Source organism: Berghia stephanieae, chromosome 9 (genome assembly GCF_034508935.2).
Source record: "Berghia stephanieae isolate SIO BIC M18660-M18661 chromosome 9, UCSD_Bste_1.3, whole genome shotgun sequence".
Lineage (NCBI taxonomy): Eukaryota > Metazoa > Mollusca > Gastropoda > Nudibranchia > Aeolidiidae > Berghia > Berghia stephanieae.
The window spans coordinates 18648662-18666959 of NC_088368.1; the positions used below are offsets into that span (position 1 = coordinate 18648662).

Here is an 18298-nt window from a genome sequence, read left to right on the forward strand (position 1 = left end):
AATCGAGCAGAATATGTATCAGCAACCCAAAGAATGATCAGCAACAACAACTGTATAGATATAGACACCCACAAAGAATTGAACCTTGCAGAAAAAAGACAAAGTGAAAAGCGAGTGCAAAAGATCCTCCAGGCATTTTCAGCATTTATCAATCCCTTTGAAGTTGAAGATGGTCTGGTCAGTCTAGCTTCAGGAATGAAAATGCAAGAGGATGTTGCTGATGACCTGCTAGCCGTGGAAAAAACAGGAAAAAGATTGTTTGAAAGTTTTGTTGAAAACAGACTGAAGGAAAAGACTGTAGAATTTCACAAGCCATTAGAAAGGAACAAGACCAAGACATTTGCACCATTGAGGAAAGTGGTACCAGTGAAAAAAGACATGAACGTGGTCAAAATCAAGGTACAAAGAAATTTATTTGGCCAGCTTCTTGTTTTGTCCCAAGAGCACAGTGTTGATCTTCAAAAAGTTCTTCAATATCCTCTAACACCTACTCCATGGTCGCTGGCTTCATCAGATGGTTTACCTCTGAAGACCAACAAAGCAACTCTGTTGCACAAGCTCACGCCTGACAATTCATTAATGTTCGAGGATTATGCAAAAAAAAAACAAACACCGTTTACATTGTTGATGGCAATGCACTGTTACAAACTCTGTCAGCAATCCCAAATACATTTGGTGAAGTAGCCAAACTTACATTTTCCTCCTTACCACAAGCAGCTTGTGTGCACTTTGTGACTGATACTTACATAGAAGATTCAATCAAAGGTTGTGAGAGATTGAGGAGAGGATCTTCTGAAGATAATGCATACTTGTTAAGAGGATCTGCAACAACAGTGCCCAGACGTTGGAAATCATTTCTCAGCTGCGTTGATAACAAAAGATCTCTTATCAGGTTTCTCCTCAAGGAATGGGAAAGTAACGAATATGCAAAGAAACTGAGAAACAGGGAAATCTTCTTTGTCTGTGAAGAGAGAGATGCACCTTACTTTACAGTGACACGGATGAATTTACCACAGCTGTACCTTGTCTAGATCTCTACTCATCACAGGAAGAGGCAGACACACGAATTATACTGCACTGTCAATATGCTTCCCGCCAACCAAACTGTGAAACAATTGTTGTCAGATCACCAGACACGGATGTCTTCTTACTTCTCCTTTCATTCTCAGAGACAATTGGAAGGACCCTGATTTTTGATACTGGCTGTGGCAACAACAGGCGACAAATCAATGTCTCTCAGATAGCAAAGACTTTGTCTAAACAGATGTGTGATGCATTACTTGGTGTCCATGCATTCACAGGCTGTGAAACAACAAGTTGCTTTGCTGGGCAAGGAAAGCTGAAAGCTCTAAAATTTCTTCAAAAAGAGGAAGATCTTAGAATTCTGTTCTCCAGATTTGGAACATCAGCAGCTGTTTCGAGTAATGACTGTCTCATGTTAGAGTCATTTGTGTGCAAGCTGTATGGCAAAACCTCATGCACAAGTGTCAACAAAGTGAGGTATGACATAGTTCGCCAGCGTTTCAAAGGAAAGAAAGGTACCATCTCATGCAGTGGTGGAATTGATCTGTGTCAGATGCCTCCTTGTAGTCAAGTATTGTCACTGCACATATCAAGAGCCAACTTTCAAACTCTCATTTGGAGGAATGCAGTGTGCCAGAATCCTAGCATTCCAAAACCAGAGGATAACGGTTGGCAGAGAAATTCTGCAAATGAATTGGAAGTACAGTGGTTCAAAGATGCTTTCATTCCAGATGAGTTGCAGGAAATTGTGTATGAAGAAAGCTGCACCAGTACTGACGAAGATACATATGCCGAGGATGGTAGTGATAGCTTTGACAGTGATTTCCTTGACGACACTTCAGAGGACGAAGAGGATTTTGCTACTGATGATGAGGATATGTAATAAATTGGTGAGCAGTGCAAACTGTTAAGGAGTAAAGCATGTTTGCAAAACACATAAGGATATTGTTTTTATGTACTTACTGCATCTTGAATCAAGAATCCCTTTTGAGTATCAATTATTCTTCATAATATAACAATGCGATTTCGTTCAAAAGTCTTCGGTAATGATGCTTCACTTGGGTTGTGAACAAATTAGTCTTTTTTCATGATATATCTATTGTTTTTACCACACCTTCAACTTACTTTTAAATGTGACAACTGGACATCAATACCATATTTAAAAAGAATGAAAATTATGATGAATTTGGCATCCCACAAAGTGGAGAAAAATTTAAGGGTTGCGTACACTTTTAGTTTTTCCTGTGACGTAGAAATATGAAGGTTGTTGTTGAGGCTTGGGCCATAGCTTTCTTCAGTGCTACTTTTTTAATGAACATGCTGTTTTTGGCCATATTTAAAATAATGTTTGTGTAAAACACTGAAATAGCCCATAAGTTTAGATATGACACGTCATGAGATTACTGACAAATTGTTTCAACTTTCTGTGAATCTATATAATATTTACAAATTGAAAGCTTGTGCACATAGTTTGATAGTATATTCAATTTCCTTCAGTTTGATACCCAATTTGCATATATTTGAATTAATATTGTAGTCTCCAGAGCCTTTGAAAGAAATGTTGTCTCTTTTTTGCAAGGGGACACAACTCACTTTTTTCAAAGAGCCATAACTCTCTTAAATGACACTTATTTTTACGGTAACAGTGGAATTTGTATGGCCAATAAGTTCTATTATTTGAAAAACATAGTGGCATAAACTCCCAAAGGGGGGGGAGGGGGGGTCCCAGTGGCCTAAGCACTAACGGTTTTGTTTGTTGTATACATAGAACATGCTCTACAGGAAGTGCTCACCGTTTTGCTTGCCCCTCAAATGTATTTGAATCCCACATTCCATCAGAAATAGCATACGCAGACAATATTGATTTGTCACTAGAAAAGATCTCAATATAAAATTCGTACGAGGCATTAGAAAAACACAATCTTTTCGTAAACCCCGATAAAACTGACATTACGGAACTTGACAAAGACGACCTCGAGTGGAAAAAAGGTAGACTGGATTTTTGGGATGGCTTTTTTTTCTTCTTGTATTGTTCTTTCTTGCTTTGTCTGGCATCCTTTATACACACTTATTCAAATCTATATCTTGCATCGGTGCCTGCTCCTTAATTTCTTAATTTGATATTTTCAAAACAATAAAATGGAGCAACTAAAATGTCTTCGTCTTCTTCTCGTGTTCAATGTATGTGTTGTTTGATGCAAGCGTCGTGTTCAATGTGTGTTGTTTGATGCAAGCGTCGTGTTCAATGTATGTGTTGTTTAATGCTATCGTGTGTTCAATGTATGTGTTGCTTGATGCACGCGAGGGTTCAGCATAAAACGCGCACCCTTGTGAATAATATAGGTATTAAAAATTGTCCCAGCTATCGTGGGCCTCTGTGGTGTAATGATAGCACGTCTGACCGGTAATCAGAAGGTTTGAGGTTCGATCCCCAGTCGAGGTAGACTGAATTTTTGAGATTGCTTTTTTTCTTTAATTTTTCTTTCTTGCTTTGTCTGGCACCTTTCATACACACTTGTTCAGATCGTTATCTTACACGGGTGCCCGATCCTTAATTTCTTAATTGAAGGTTGATTCCGCGCTATAAACAACACTCTGTATATAAATAAGGTTTACCATTTAACCATTAAATTGCCATACTTTAGAAATTCTCATATTTGAAAATTTGGTCAGAAATCTTGTTCTTCAAATAACAATCGATTTAAATGACCCTCACCTTGGCAAAAGCTCTCAAACCTGGGATTTCACGTTTGATTTTTTTTTTTGGCCAAGAAACGGAACATTTAAATCTATCGATATTTGAAGGCCGAGTTTTCTGGCCAATTTATTTCAATACGAGTTTTTCCAGAGAAAGTTAACTGGTTAAGCTTTGGCGTTTTTCTTGTTAACTTCTCAAGCTTTATCATTATCCACATCCCACAGCTAGGATTGGTATTAAGAACGTGAGCATTCAAAAAGGGCAACATCCACTAAGTTTGCGCAAAGAGTTTTACAAGGGGCTTCTAGCCAATATACTTGCCACCTGTCCAATATGTACCCGTCATGGCCAAGAGCTCGAAACCGCAGAGCATCAAGTTGAACGGTGCGTTGTAACGACGAAGCTTCCAGGCGGGTTTGAGCGTAGCCATCGTTATGTTATAGCCCGACACTGATTACCTAAAGGACTGGCAGTTTGACGTCATTATTAGGTTTTTGCACCGTCTAGTGAGTTGTCGTTAGTAAGTAGAGCTCATGGAAACAAGTTATTTCATTGGTTGAACTATTGACTACAACACACGATTTGTTTTCTTTTGTGGCAAAAGACTGGTATTTTGACGTCATTTTTTGATCAGTGTCAGGCAACTTTACAAAGGCCACGGTTTAAGACGGCGCGCGAGTGAGGTACGGATTTTGCATCCTGGATAGATCGTCATAACATAGGAGTGTGAGGATCATCATAAGCTGCTGCAAATAGAAACAAGTACCGTGTTGGTCGAGACATGGCGCCTTTGCAAGTTTTTGCAATACAAAAGACAATTCTTTATTCAATCGCAAAGTATTTTTCACTAGAACCAACAAATCTTGCTGCCCTAGAAACTGCATATAGATAAATTGAAAGGAGGAAAAACAACTTCAATTCCACCCAACAGCCATTTGCAATCGATCCTATGGATAGGACGTTAGTCTATCGAAAAGTAGTTTTCCCCTAGAGCAAATAAACCTAACAACCCATCACCACATACTGCATACATCACACATAATAAATTGTAAAAAAATAACACAAACTCAATTGTATGCACTCAGCAATAATCACAAAGTTTGAATCAATACAAATGTACATATTACACTTGTCTTTTAAGAACGGTGTATGAATAATTCATGAGCTTTTACAATTACACTGTAACGCACGTTTATAAAATCTTGTCCAGAAAACTCGTCCTTAAAATATCGATCGATTCAAATGACAATCAACTTGTCAAAAACTCTCAAACGTGGAACATTAAGGAATAGTTCTATCATGTCTCAGAACTGAGAATTTTTCACAAAGAGAGGACCAGTTTCATCGATCGTTATTTGAAGGCCAATTTTTCTGGCCAAAATTTCATAAACGTGCATTTTTCATAGTATGACATAATAGTTCCAACTCGACAAAATATCTCATTTATTATTTGACGAACATTTTTATTGAGTCAAATATAAAGTCAGATCATAAAACAGAGCAAGGACTTTTTTTTAAATTTTATTTCAGATTTGAAAATATTTCGACATGATTATTCGTAAATCATTAATATTTGCGGTTATGTGGTCTAGGGGTATGACACTCGCTTTCGGGTTGGAAAGTCCTGGGTAGTTGAGTAATTGGAAAATATCTCACATTATCTCACTTTACACAGGTGTAAAATGACTACCTGATCGTTAAAAGCGTCGTCTCTATCGGAAAACTTTAATTTCACCTAAAAGGTGTCATTTCTCTTTCTAGAAAACGGTAAGGGCTGCCTGAAGCCGGTGATCGTAAAATACTAACGAAAGAATGAAAATGGAAAGGCTTCTTATGGGAACAAAACAGACAATGGACGTTTCGGGTACAATCCCAGTATGCAACCACCATTGAGTACAGACGATACAAGTTGTTTTTCATTATACTTTATTTGTTTTCCACGTTTATTTGTGTATTGTTGTGCTGACGAAGGGTTTGTACCCGAAACGTCCATTGTCTGTTTTGTTCCCATACGAAGTCTTTCCATTTTCACTCTTTCGTTAGCATTTATCTTTCTACATGTTATGTGTTGCCGTTGGCTAGGACCCTTTTTGACTATTTTTTTTGAATTTCCAAATTTAAAAAATAAGTTTTTTTTATCGGTGTAAGACAGTTATTTGAATTGTGTTTTAATAATGGCAAGATGACAGACATCTAGTTTGTCATGTTTTATTCTCTGGGAAATTGTCATTATAAATAATCGATTGTAAGTGTAAAAACTCACCTTTTGTTTAATATTTCCGATGGGTCGAATTCAAAGGAACTGCATGCATTATTAACTGCAGAGTTCAATCTCATTCTAACATCGCATCAAACTAAGAAATTAAGGAGCAGGCACCGGTGTAAGATAAAGAATTGAACAAGTGTGTATGAAAGGTGCCAGACAAAACAAGAAAGAAAAATACAAGAAAAAAATCATCCCAAAATATTAGTTTACCTCGCTGGTCGATTGATTTTTTGGGAAGTTTTTTTTTTCTTGCATTTTTCTTTCTTGCTTTGTCTGCCATCTTTCATATACAGTTGTTCCGTTATTTATCTAACATCGCATCATGATGGGTATTAACTAGTTTTCATCAAGAATTCGGTCCCAATTTATTCTTTCAAAAATTGACATGTTACCTCTTGTTGCTATGCCTGTCATGCAAGCTATTGACATGGATGCCGTTTTACTCTTATCTTATGGCATGAGTCGAGGGTTATTAACCCTCTCCTTACCGGCCATTTTCAGAATTTTCCCCAAAACTTCACACCCACCCACACAAAAACAGAAATATCTTACTCAAAGAGAAAAGCAACAAGCACATTCTACACATAATATTGTTCGACAATATGAGCTCTATTTCAGAATGTCACGTTTTTATACGAGTAGCTATAGCAAAAAGAAATGAAATCTGGGTGAGAAAAGTGACGATCGTAAGAAATGTGACGATTTTCCAATAGGTGGTAAGGAGAGGGTTAAATCAACATAGTATAGTGCATACACTTGTGTCATCAGAGGTCTAATCCGCGCAAAGATCGTATGTAGACTTCAGAGTTTTGACCCACCGATCATGAAAATCGAGACTTCAGAGTTTTGAAACGCTGACCACCGGTAAACAGATGACCCATGCCACCTACATCAATCGAAGCAAAAATCCCATATGGCCTGACAATAGGGAATGAGATTAGCGGAAGAGTAGCGTCCCTTGATTGGACGTCACCTTACAGAGAGAACGTCAAAATGGTTTTGCACGTGCGTCTCTCTCGTCCTCGTTTTCGGTGAAGTGTCTCATGCCGCACAACCAACATGACGCTCTCTATCTAATAACTTTTCCGCTCGTGACTTCCAATCAAGGGACGCTACTCTTCCGCTAATCTCATTCCCTGTTACTCACAATTTTAACACAGACTGTTAATTAATGAAAAATTTCATCAGGTGTTGCGATGCATTTCCTTCATCAAAAATGTTGCCTTTCAGCCACGGCATCATAAGATACCGTCGCCTGGGCATTCCACGAAGGAATATAAATAATCCATCAGATGTTCTGATGTCAACAGAAATCACCCATGTTGTCCAATTGAGCAAATTGGAGGTTTATAATCTTGCCGAAGGAAAAAAAAAAGAAAGTGCCTGAAGCGGGGCTCGAACTCGGGACCTTCCGGATCACGGTGAAATGCCTAAACCACTTCACCACTTCGCCCCCTTTCCTTCATCATTATGCCAAAATAATATCTCCGACTCGGGCTCAATGAAACGCTTGTTTGTCTGTTTGTTTCTATTTCGGACATTTTGTCTCTTTCTAAAAAGATAGTTCAAAGATGACGCCACTCAGGTCTTTGTTATTGTTTTTTGCCATCCGCGTTTATGAGTAATGCTATCTGAACTGTATTAACCTGACTATAAACGTTCATGGATACACACAGTTTTGTGTGTTGGTCGGTTATACTTCCGGGTGGTTTCTGAGCCAAGCGTATACTATATATAAAACAAATGTTTAAGGTTACACATGTATATTCTGATACAATTAATCTGTAGACCAGAGTTTTTTTTATCTCAACCCATACCACCAAGAGCAACGTGTAAATCTTATTAACAGGTCAGATAACCCAACACAATTATGGCCTTAGTTTAACATTGTTGTAATGGACAATATTTTGGGTTGGTATGAGAATATTAACTATACCCTGACCCAGGGTGAAAAAAGGCAATGATGATGATGAGAATATTTCCAAAAAAAAGCTCAAAGCGCTTTACAAGTGGTCCCTGGCCAACAGCAACATTTAACATGTGGGACGGTACATGACGCCTGTTAGGAGAAATAACATTTTTATTCAGACAGAGACTGTTAACGGCCAGGTACTCATTTTACACGGTGAGAACAGTGAGAGAATGTGAGTAAAGAGCCTTCTCCAAGGACTCAATTATGCCCCGCGCGAAGGTCGAACCCAGGACCTTCCGATCCGAAAGCGGGTGTCATACCACTATACCACATTTTTTAACAATATGTCAGGGAATTGGTTAATAACGTCTTCGATGCGCATAAATAAAGCTATTTTTGTACCTCATTAAACTGAAACAGTGCAGTTCTAGGTAATGACATGATGGTCATGAATAAATCCATTTGTTTTAGTGTAAAGATTGTGTGGTTATGTGGTCTTGCTGTATGATCGCTTTCGGATCGGAATGACCTGGGCGCATAGTTCAGTACTTGGAAAATGCTCTTTACTCACTTTCTCACACCGTACTCATGTGTAAAATGAGTACCTGGCTAATAAGTGTTGTCTCTGTCCGAAAAAATTGTAATATCGCCTAACAAGCGTCATGTCCCATCCTACACGCTATATGTTGCTGTTGGCCAGGGACCCCTTGTAAAGCGCTTTGATCATGTTTAGGGGATATTGCTCTATATAAAAGCTCAATTTAATTTTAATGATTAATTTATTCTTGATACATGGTTTGATTGCCCACCACAAACGAGTGAACGCCTACGATGTCAGTGTGTACGGGTAGTGGGAATGTCAAATCCTATCCCATGAGTATGAATGAAACGTTAGCGTGGCGTGAGTAGTGAGTAGTGAGTAGGGTGTCCCAGGGGTGTGATCGGGATTATAACGTTTCATTCATACTCCAACCACCATTGAGTACAGACGATACAAGTTATTTTACATTGTATTTTATTTGTTTTCCACGTTAATTTGTTTAATGTTGTGCTGACGAAGGATTTGTACCCGAAACGTCTATTGTCTGTATTGTTCCCATACGAAGCCTCTCCATTTTTACTCTTTCGTTAGTATTTTTCCGATCCCAGCTTCAGGCAGCACCTGCCGTTCTCTAAAATAGTTATACTACCTTATGTAACCTGTTCATTATTACTCATCCGAAGGACTGGTTAAATACACACTTCCAAGGAGTTTGGAACCATAAGAGAATAAGATATGACGTCACAACTCCCTGACCGTTGTCAATGTGAGTCTTGTATTGTATAATTTATTAATATACAGATAAAAAAGGTTCGGACATGTAAAGAGATCAGAGACGGAAGGAAAGTATTGGACTTACAATTAGCGGGAAAGAGGAAAAAGGGACGCCCAAAGACTAGATGGCTGGATAGGGTAAAGGACGATATGGATGAAAGAACTTGGCCTGGAGGAAGATGATGTTCTGAACCAAGATGCATGGAGATGTGGCAATCATTATGGCAACTTTGCAAAATGCGGGATAAGCTGAAAGAAGATGAAGAACATACATTTTAAATTCCATCCTCATCTTTTCGATGAAACATAGCTGTATCATTGTTTCCCATCAGAGTATACGCTATTTGTTTGTCTCTTTAACATGTCTGACAGTTCAAATTATTATTAATGTTTTTCTATCTTAAAAACGATTGTTTATTTTTATTCCACAGTTCAAATACGGACCGTTTCATCCGAACAGCTTCCTGGATTTTTTCCAGCATGTACTTCCGGTTTTACGGCCTATACGGAAACAAGAAAATGTGTTGATGTCATCCACAGCGAGAGGCTAAGTTGGTATGATGCAAGGGCTGCTTGTCGGAAAAATGGCGGTGATTTGATTGTTGTCCCAGATGAAAGCTATAACACTTTTATCCATGGCATTTTAAAACAGAATCAACGATACTGGATAGGACTTAAGTATACCTTTATTCAAAAGGAAAATCCTCAATATGCCTTTAGATGGGTGAGCGGATATCCATCGGAATACAGTAGTTGGAATGTGAGTCAGCCTGATTTTGAAAAGAATTTAGACAATGCAGCGAAAGAAGTTCTTTGTGGAGAAATGATGGGTCAAAATGCCCAGTGGAACGATCGATCATGCAATAAAGAGAATTCATATATATGTGAGCATGATTTTTATGAATCAAATTATTGTCCCGGAGATGGGTGGGTTTTGAACAGGCACGATCCAATGTGTTACAAGGCAAAGACCGATGGATACTTTTTTGAGGATGCTAGAAACATGTGTAAAAGAGATGGGGGTGATTTGGCTTCACTCGCTGATGAAGAGGCAAGGAACATCGCCATAAGTATGTATACATCATTAGAGTAAAAAGATAACTTAAATTTAATATGTACATTATGGTCTCAAAATGAAATTATGATGGAATGAATAAAGGTAAAGATATTTTATTTTGAATTCAAACTCATCAAATTGAATTTGACTTTTATTTCAAGTTGAATTTCTTTCTCACAGAAGGTATTTATTTTAACTCTAATTTCTACAAAATTGAATGTTGTTTGATCCAGTTTGGCTTCTTCTAGAAGTGACTGACAACAGTGATCCAAAATGTTGATGAATGAGTCAATATTTTGTATGTCATTCACCCAGACAAATGTTATAATTATTGCTAGTCTACACGGGAATCCCGAAATTTCCACTGCAATTTGACGTTGTCTCGAGTTCAGGCAAAACTGGACGCCGGCAAGGGATACAAAACACGTATATGTTTTTGTATAGTGCAATATCCCCTAAACGTGCTCACATCGCTTTCAAAAGTCCCTGACCCGTGACATGTAGAACGAGACCTGACGTCTGTAAGGCGAGATTACACTTTTTTCTTACAGAAACCTCGCTGTCAACTCCATGTACTTATTTTACACCCGAGTATTGTGAGAGAATGTGAATAAAGAGCCGTTTCCAAGGACTCAACAATGAACCGAGGACCTTCCGATCCGAAAGCGAATGTCAAACCTCAAGACTACATCGCCGCAACAGTTTTTATGACTGATAATGCACCATCGCGTAGGGCTTGAATTACACGGGCTTTTGAAGAGAACAACCATTTTAGCCAAGGGTGTTGTCATCCGTCAGTCCTGACATGAATCCAATCCAGAACGTGTAGGATACACTGAAGAAAAAAATGCATCGTCTATGTCGTCATATATAAACAAAGATAATTTAAACCAGCTTCTCCAAGATGGCGTTGGCTGGGTCATGTGGCCAGAATGAAAAAAGGGTCACTTCCCAAGACAGCCTTGTATTGGACAGCAGATGGGAAGAGAAAGCGGGGAGGACCCAAAGAAACCTGGCGAAGGACCATGGAGAAAGAATTTAAGGAAGCAGGCCTGTCCTGGAATACAGCAACCGCAAAAGCAGCCGATCGCAAAAAAATGGAGATGTCTGGTGGATGCCCTATGTGCCTTCAGGCCCGAAGAGGATTAAGTATAAGTAGTCTCCAAGATGCCCAGGATAATCTTACTGCAGAGATTATCGAACGATTCAATTTGTCCACACGAAGACGAGTGATTTACATGAATCAAGTTAAAGGGTGCACACAAAGTTTTGATAAAGTTGTGTACATTTTTCAAACTCAATTTTTTGATGTTACTTCTTATAATTCGATATCGCTTTATTTACAGGGCATTGCGATTAACACATTTATTATATACATTAGCTAGAGAATTATAAATGGGTTTCCCATTGATGTATAACAAATGATTCTAATTGTTTTGTACTAAAAATTGTGGATTCAAACCAGTGTGAACTTATCTTTGCACAACACTATATATATATATATATATATATATATATATATATATATATTATATATATATATATATATATATCCTTTCTTTAAAAAATAGAGCATTGTGGAGAACATTGTGCTTATTTGATTCAATAAAAAAATTGACACGGCGCACAACTCTATTGAAATATTTGAAAATTAGAAATGTATTTTTTACAGATAGATAAACAGATAACTTGATTTCCTTTTATAATTTAAAGTCAGTTTGAAAGTTCGTTGAGTCAAACAGATATCATAAAATATGTACCAACGACGACACTTGACTCCCAAAATCAACTAATTTTGTCACTGTAAAAAGTTGTCAATTTGCGTCATCTATTTATGACATCAAGTATTATTATTACTTCCGTTGTGTTGTTGATTTAGCGGATTCAGTCGCCATTTTGATTCTTTTTTTACTATTAGGGTTAGCTCGAGAGGTTAGTCATAAGTGTTATTAAAGGTGCTAGGGTGTTTGTTTTTCTATAAGTTAAGTAAAGGGGAGACATTCCGAAAGCTCCTTACATCCCCAGTATTCTTTAAATTTGTATTTTCACTGTTGATATTTTGTCAGGCATTTATTTATTCAGTTAGACATTATATAGAAGTATTTTTAAAACTCTAGAACAAACCTGCAGTCCGAGAGTTGTTTTTTTTATTAGGGTTAGCTCGAGAGGTTAGTCATAAATTAAGAAAGGATTAGGGTTAGCTCGAGAGGTTAGTCATAAGTGTTATTAAAGGTGCTAGGGTGTTTGTTTTTCCATAAGTTAAGTAAAGGGGAGACATTCCGAAAGCTCCTACATCCCCAGTATCCTTTCTTAAAAAAATATAGCATTGTGGAGAACATTGTGCTTATTTGAGTCAATAAAAAAATTGATACGGCGCACAACTCTACTGAAAGATTTGAAAATTAGAAATGCATTTTTTACAGATAGATAAACAGATAACTTGATTTCCTTTTATAATTTAAAGTCAGTTTGAAAGTTCGTTTAGTCAAACAGATAATATCATAAAATATGTACCGACGACACTTGGCTCCAAAAATCAACTAATTTTGACACTGTAAAAAGTTGTCAATTTGCGTCATCTATTTATGACATCAAGTATTATTATTACTTCCGTTGTGTTGTTGATTTAGCGGTGATCAGTTTTGTTATGATATGTTTGTGTGTGTGTGTGTGTGTATTTTGTGTGTGTGTTGTGTGGTGTATACATGTGTGAGTGTGTGTGTGTGTGTTGGCATTTTTCAGCAAATCGTGGCATTCATAGTGATATTATTCACTTGATCACATGAAGGTAATTCAGTCGCCATTTTGATTCTTTTTTTACTATTAGGGTTAGCTCGAGAGGTTAGTCATAAGTGTTATTAAAGGTGCTAGGGTGTTTGTTTTTCCATAAGTTAAGTAAAGGGTAGACATTCCGAATACTCCTACATCCCCAGTATTCTTTAAATTTGTATTATCACCGTTGATATTTTGTCAGGCATTTATTTATTCAGTTTGTCATATAGAAGTATTTTAAAAACTCTAGAACAAACCTTGATAGATTTGTGAAAGTTTAAAATTTCCTAATTTGACCATTGTTTTGATTTTCGGCCGCCATTGTGATTTGTTATGTATTGAAAGGTAGTGCAATGCAGTCCGAGAGCTGTTTTTTTTCCTGTTATTAAAGGTACTAGGGTGTTTGTTTTTCCATAAGTTAAGTAAAGGGGAGACATTCCGAAAGCTCCTACATCCCCAGTATTCTTTAAATTTGTATTTTCACCTTTGATCTTTTGTCAGCACGGTGGTAGGACAGCACATTCAACGTTCAAAATTCCAATTCCAATAACGGATAACAGCACCTGTAGCATCAGTCGCCAATCAGACACAGCTAAGTTACTGAAGAGTAGTTCTCTCATAATTTGGTATGGAGCACCCATGATGGACAGGCGTCTGCTTGAATGTGTGAGCAGGGTATTTTGTGACATAACAGGCAGTTCAAAACCTTTTGGGGGCAAAGTAGTTGTACTTGGATGGGATTTTCGGCAAATTCTACCTGTTGTTAACAAAGGAAGTGAAGCCGATATATTAAGTGTCACACTTAACAAGTCAAATATTTGGAATTTTGTCACCATTTTTCACATGAACAAGAACATGAGGGTTACTGATGACAATAACTGTTTTGCAAATTGGCTTCTCCGTATCGGAAATGGTACAGAGCCGGTTTTCAGCGAAATAGGAAAGTATTCTGTTAAATTACCTACAGCGCTATGCCTTCCTGAAAATGACCCAGAATGCTTGATAAATGCTGTATACAATGATTTGAATCTGAACTTTGCGGATGAACGTTATCTATCAGAGAGAGCAATTTTGACTACAACCCATGAAAATGTTGACAAAATAAATGCAGCCGTTCTGTCCAGGTTGACCTCATCAACTGAACAAATTTACCGCAGTGCTGATTCCATTCAAAGTGACTCTGACATCAACTTATACCCGATTTAATTCTTGAACGAACTTACACCTCCCGAACTTCCTCCACATGCATTACATTTGAAAGCCAACACGTCAGTCATGCTGCTTAGAAATATAAATCCTAAATCAGGCCTCCTAAATGGCACCCGTTTGTTAATAATTAAATTAGGTTCAAAAGTATTAGAAGCCAAGATAATTACCGGTAGTAGAGCTGGCGACATAGTGTTTATCCCTAGAATCAATCTGACGACAACAACTGATTCAGGCTTACCATTTATTATAAATAGAAGACAGTTTCCGGTAAAATTGTCATATGCAATGACAATTAACAAGTCTCAGGGGCAGACATTAAGCAAGGTGGGGATTTTCTTACCACAACCGATATTCACACACGGACAACTGTATGTTGCTGTGTCACGGGTCAGAGGCTATAGTGGCTTACACTTCATGTTGGGCCACACAGAAAAATCAACCGAAGATATACCAAATTACACAGACAACGTTGTTTACCAATTTGCCCTCATTAAATGATGGTGAGTACAATATCGAATGAAAATAGTTCTTTCCCCGCGAAATTGCGGGCTTTTACTAGTATATATATATATATATATATATATATATAATATATATATATATATATATATATATATATATAATATATATAATAAATAATATAAATTCTTTCATCTGATTTTCAGATCAAATATATCCTACAAGAGAAAGTATACCTCGGTATTGGGTCGGCTTGATAAGAATTGGAGGCTCGTTTGAATGGCTGGACGGTAAAAGTTTTGATTTTTATTCGTTTCCTGTATCATTCACTAATCAGTCGGTTGAAAACGTTGGTACTCTTCAGTATTTTCGCAACTCATTTAGATATTCTGATTATCACGATGCAAGGGCATATCCTTCAATCTGTCAACGAAACTCTTCCAAAGTTTTGACCACATTAGAGTGTCCTAATGGCTATATGACTTATGTCAAACAGGAAACGGACTTGCAAGCTATATGTTTAATGGCTGAAAACTTGGAGTCGGCCACATTTGAAGGCGCAAAAAAGGAATGTCAAAAAACGGGAGGTCAAATGTACATTGAGGATCATGTCGATAATCATTCACTCGGGTTTCTAATCAATAATGCACTCATCGTATGGGAGAATTATTGGATTAACGATTTAAATTCGTGCACAGCTGTGGAACCTGGGATACATTTATTAACACCCCGTGGTTGTGAGGAGAAATTACTCTACGTCTGTCAACATTGGGGATATTTCAAAAATACAATGTACCTGCATGAGGGGACTATGATTGTTGACGAAAAAGTACATTATGTTTCTCCCGATGGAAAAAGTCAAGAGGTATCAATCGAAGATATGTGTCGGTTTTCAGATCCGGACCAATTATACAAATTATTCAACGGGGCAAATGTTTCTTCGATTGCATCAATTGTCATAGAAACTAATTTTACTTCAGTGACGTCGATGAACTGGACTTTAAATTGCTCAAACTATGATTACCAAGACTTATGCTGTGCTGAAGTTAAACTATTGGCCAATCAATCTCAAGAACAGCAAGTGAACGTTAAAATAGAAGTCTTGATTGAACAATTACTATGTTTATGTCCGAGTAATGTCCCAGAAAGTTCAACGGAGATTGATTTCAATCTTTTAAAAAATGTAACGACGGCAAAAAGTGGCTCCAAGACTCCAAACAGCCTCTGCCCATGCCGATGTAGCACGGCTGAAATGGACTTCAATCCGACGCCACAAGTTCTTGCTGAAATTGTCTTCAAAATTCAAGCGGATCTTAAGGTGGACAAACAAGCATTGTCTTCGACAAGGAATAAGAAAGAGTCTGCCAAAGACAACCGGACTGAAAGTCGAGCCATCGGTTTTGTCGGTGTAGTATTCTGTATAATACCCTTCATGTTGATGATTGCTATGGATATGACACGCTTCTATCAATACATTAAGAGTTCAGTTTCAGTAGGGGCCGTAGCCCAAGCTAAGTAATAATAACCATTCAATTTCATAAATTGACGATTAATCTCAAATCAAATTACGGTTTTAAAAAATTTCACCTTTACCTTGAATATAAGAGTTACTGTTTATGTCCTTCTCTTATTTATTTCATTTGCCCAAAACCTTTCAAAATAGTAATGTTATAAACGGAAAACAAGTGTCAGCCATTAGCAAATAAGGGATACATAATTAACTCATTCCTTACACATCATTTTCCGGATTTTCCCAAAGAGGCTATACCATACCAATATAAAAATTGATTTTTAAAAACTCTAACTCAATAGTAAATAAATACATGCTATACTTACCTACATAACTTTTCTCAGCCAAACACGTTCTACAACACATCATTTTACTATGACACATTCATTTCATAAACTTTTGTCCGGAAAAAATGTAATTGACTCTCGTAATGAAAGTGACGAGTTTCCTGTAAGTGGTAAGGAGAGGGTTAAACTATTTTTTACATCAATTTATGTTTCATAAATGCAGGAAAATGTCTCTTAACCCTCTCTTTACCACCTATTGGAAAATCGTCACAATTGTCACTTTTCTCATCCAAATTTCATTTCTTTTTCTATAGCTATAAAAACTTGACATTCTGTAATAGAGTTCATATTGTCGATACAAAACAACAAAATAACTGCACCACTTTTGAAATCAATGTATCTCACCCAAGACGAGTCATTTTCTCATTCTGTTTTTATTAGATAATAGTTTGTTTTATTCTATGTCTGACCCATTACAGAAATTGATCATAATATCAGCGTGTGAACAAGATCTATCTAAAATGCACATTGAATGTGTACATTACACCTAATTGCAGAAATATTAATATCGAATCACCTCCTCCTCTACCTCTTCCAACTCCTCCACCTCCTTCTCCACCACCACAATTACCACCACCACCACCACCGCCTCCTCCTCCTCTTCCTGCTACTCCACTTCCTTCTCCTCCTCCACCACAACCAACACCACCACCTTCTCCTCCTTATCCTCTTTCTTCTCCTTCTTTTTCTTCTTCTTCTTCTTCTTCTTCTTCTTCTTCTTCTTCCTCCTCCTCCTCTTCTTCTTCTTCTTCTTCTTCTTCTTCTTCTTCTTCTTCTTCTTCTTCTTCTTCTTCTTCTTCTTCTTCTTCTTCTTCTTCTTCTTCTTCTTCTTCTTCACCTTTATTCTCTTATATTTTTCTTTTTTACTCCCCTCTTATTTTCAAATCAGAGCTGTAATAAAAATGAAACGTAGCAATTAAAAAACATATATTCTGCCATTTCTTATGCTATGATACAAAATTCACAGAGAATAGTTTCATCTCTGTGTTTCCTTTCAAGAATTATCATGCCATTTTACAACGAAATCATAATTTTTGCACAACATTTATGCCTATATTTGCACCGTATCGTTTAACCCTCTCCTCACCACCTACAGCAAAATCGTCAAATTTGTTACGACACAATATACATTTTTAAAAATTCAGATTTATTTTGTACATCACAAACTTTGAAGAATGATCCTTGTTTAATTAATAAGAACATGAAGTTGTTTTGTAGAAAGATTGTTTGAGATTAATAAATCAATTTTTTTGCAGGATAAGCCTGCCATTTTGGTAAAATACTGAAAATGATCGGTAAGGAGAGAGTTAAGACCTGTAAATAAAACTTCAAACGCTCTGCATAACTTTCCTGCATCGATAACATTTTTCAATGTTTTAGACTATAAACAACATTCATTGTTAATTTGACAATTGGCGGTACATTTCAAAAATGTTTTGAAATTATTGAATACCAACACACAAATAGATAAGTGTCGTACAATCGTAGTACAATTTTCCCAACCAACATTCGTTTGCCATGTCCAGGTTTTTTGGAGATAAAGATAAAGGGAGTAAATCTGACTCATGAACGAACAACACAAAACAAACGACGATTCGGCCCTTGGCCTTTATCAAGTAAACACAGAATACATATATATATATATTTATATAATATATATATATATATATATATATATATATATATTTATATTGGATTGTCATAATAATATAGGCGAAAATTTGTAAATG

The 18298-nt window shown here is 36.9% G+C and overlaps 1 protein-coding gene across 1 annotated transcript in view; it reads left to right on the forward strand.

The window, feature by feature from the left end:
* The window catches only part of LOC144979816 (uncharacterized), a 23217-nt gene extending 5725 nt beyond the window's left edge, over positions 1-17492 (forward strand). The window contains exons 2-3 of the mRNA XM_078926949.1: positions 9646-10284; positions 14918-17492. Of these exons, the coding sequence (XP_078783075.1) occupies positions 9646-10284; positions 14918-16230 (1952 nt within the window). The 3' untranslated portion in view covers positions 16231-17492. The remainder of the gene's footprint in view (positions 1-9645; positions 10285-14917) is intronic.
* Positions 17493-18298: the final 806 nt, after the last annotated feature.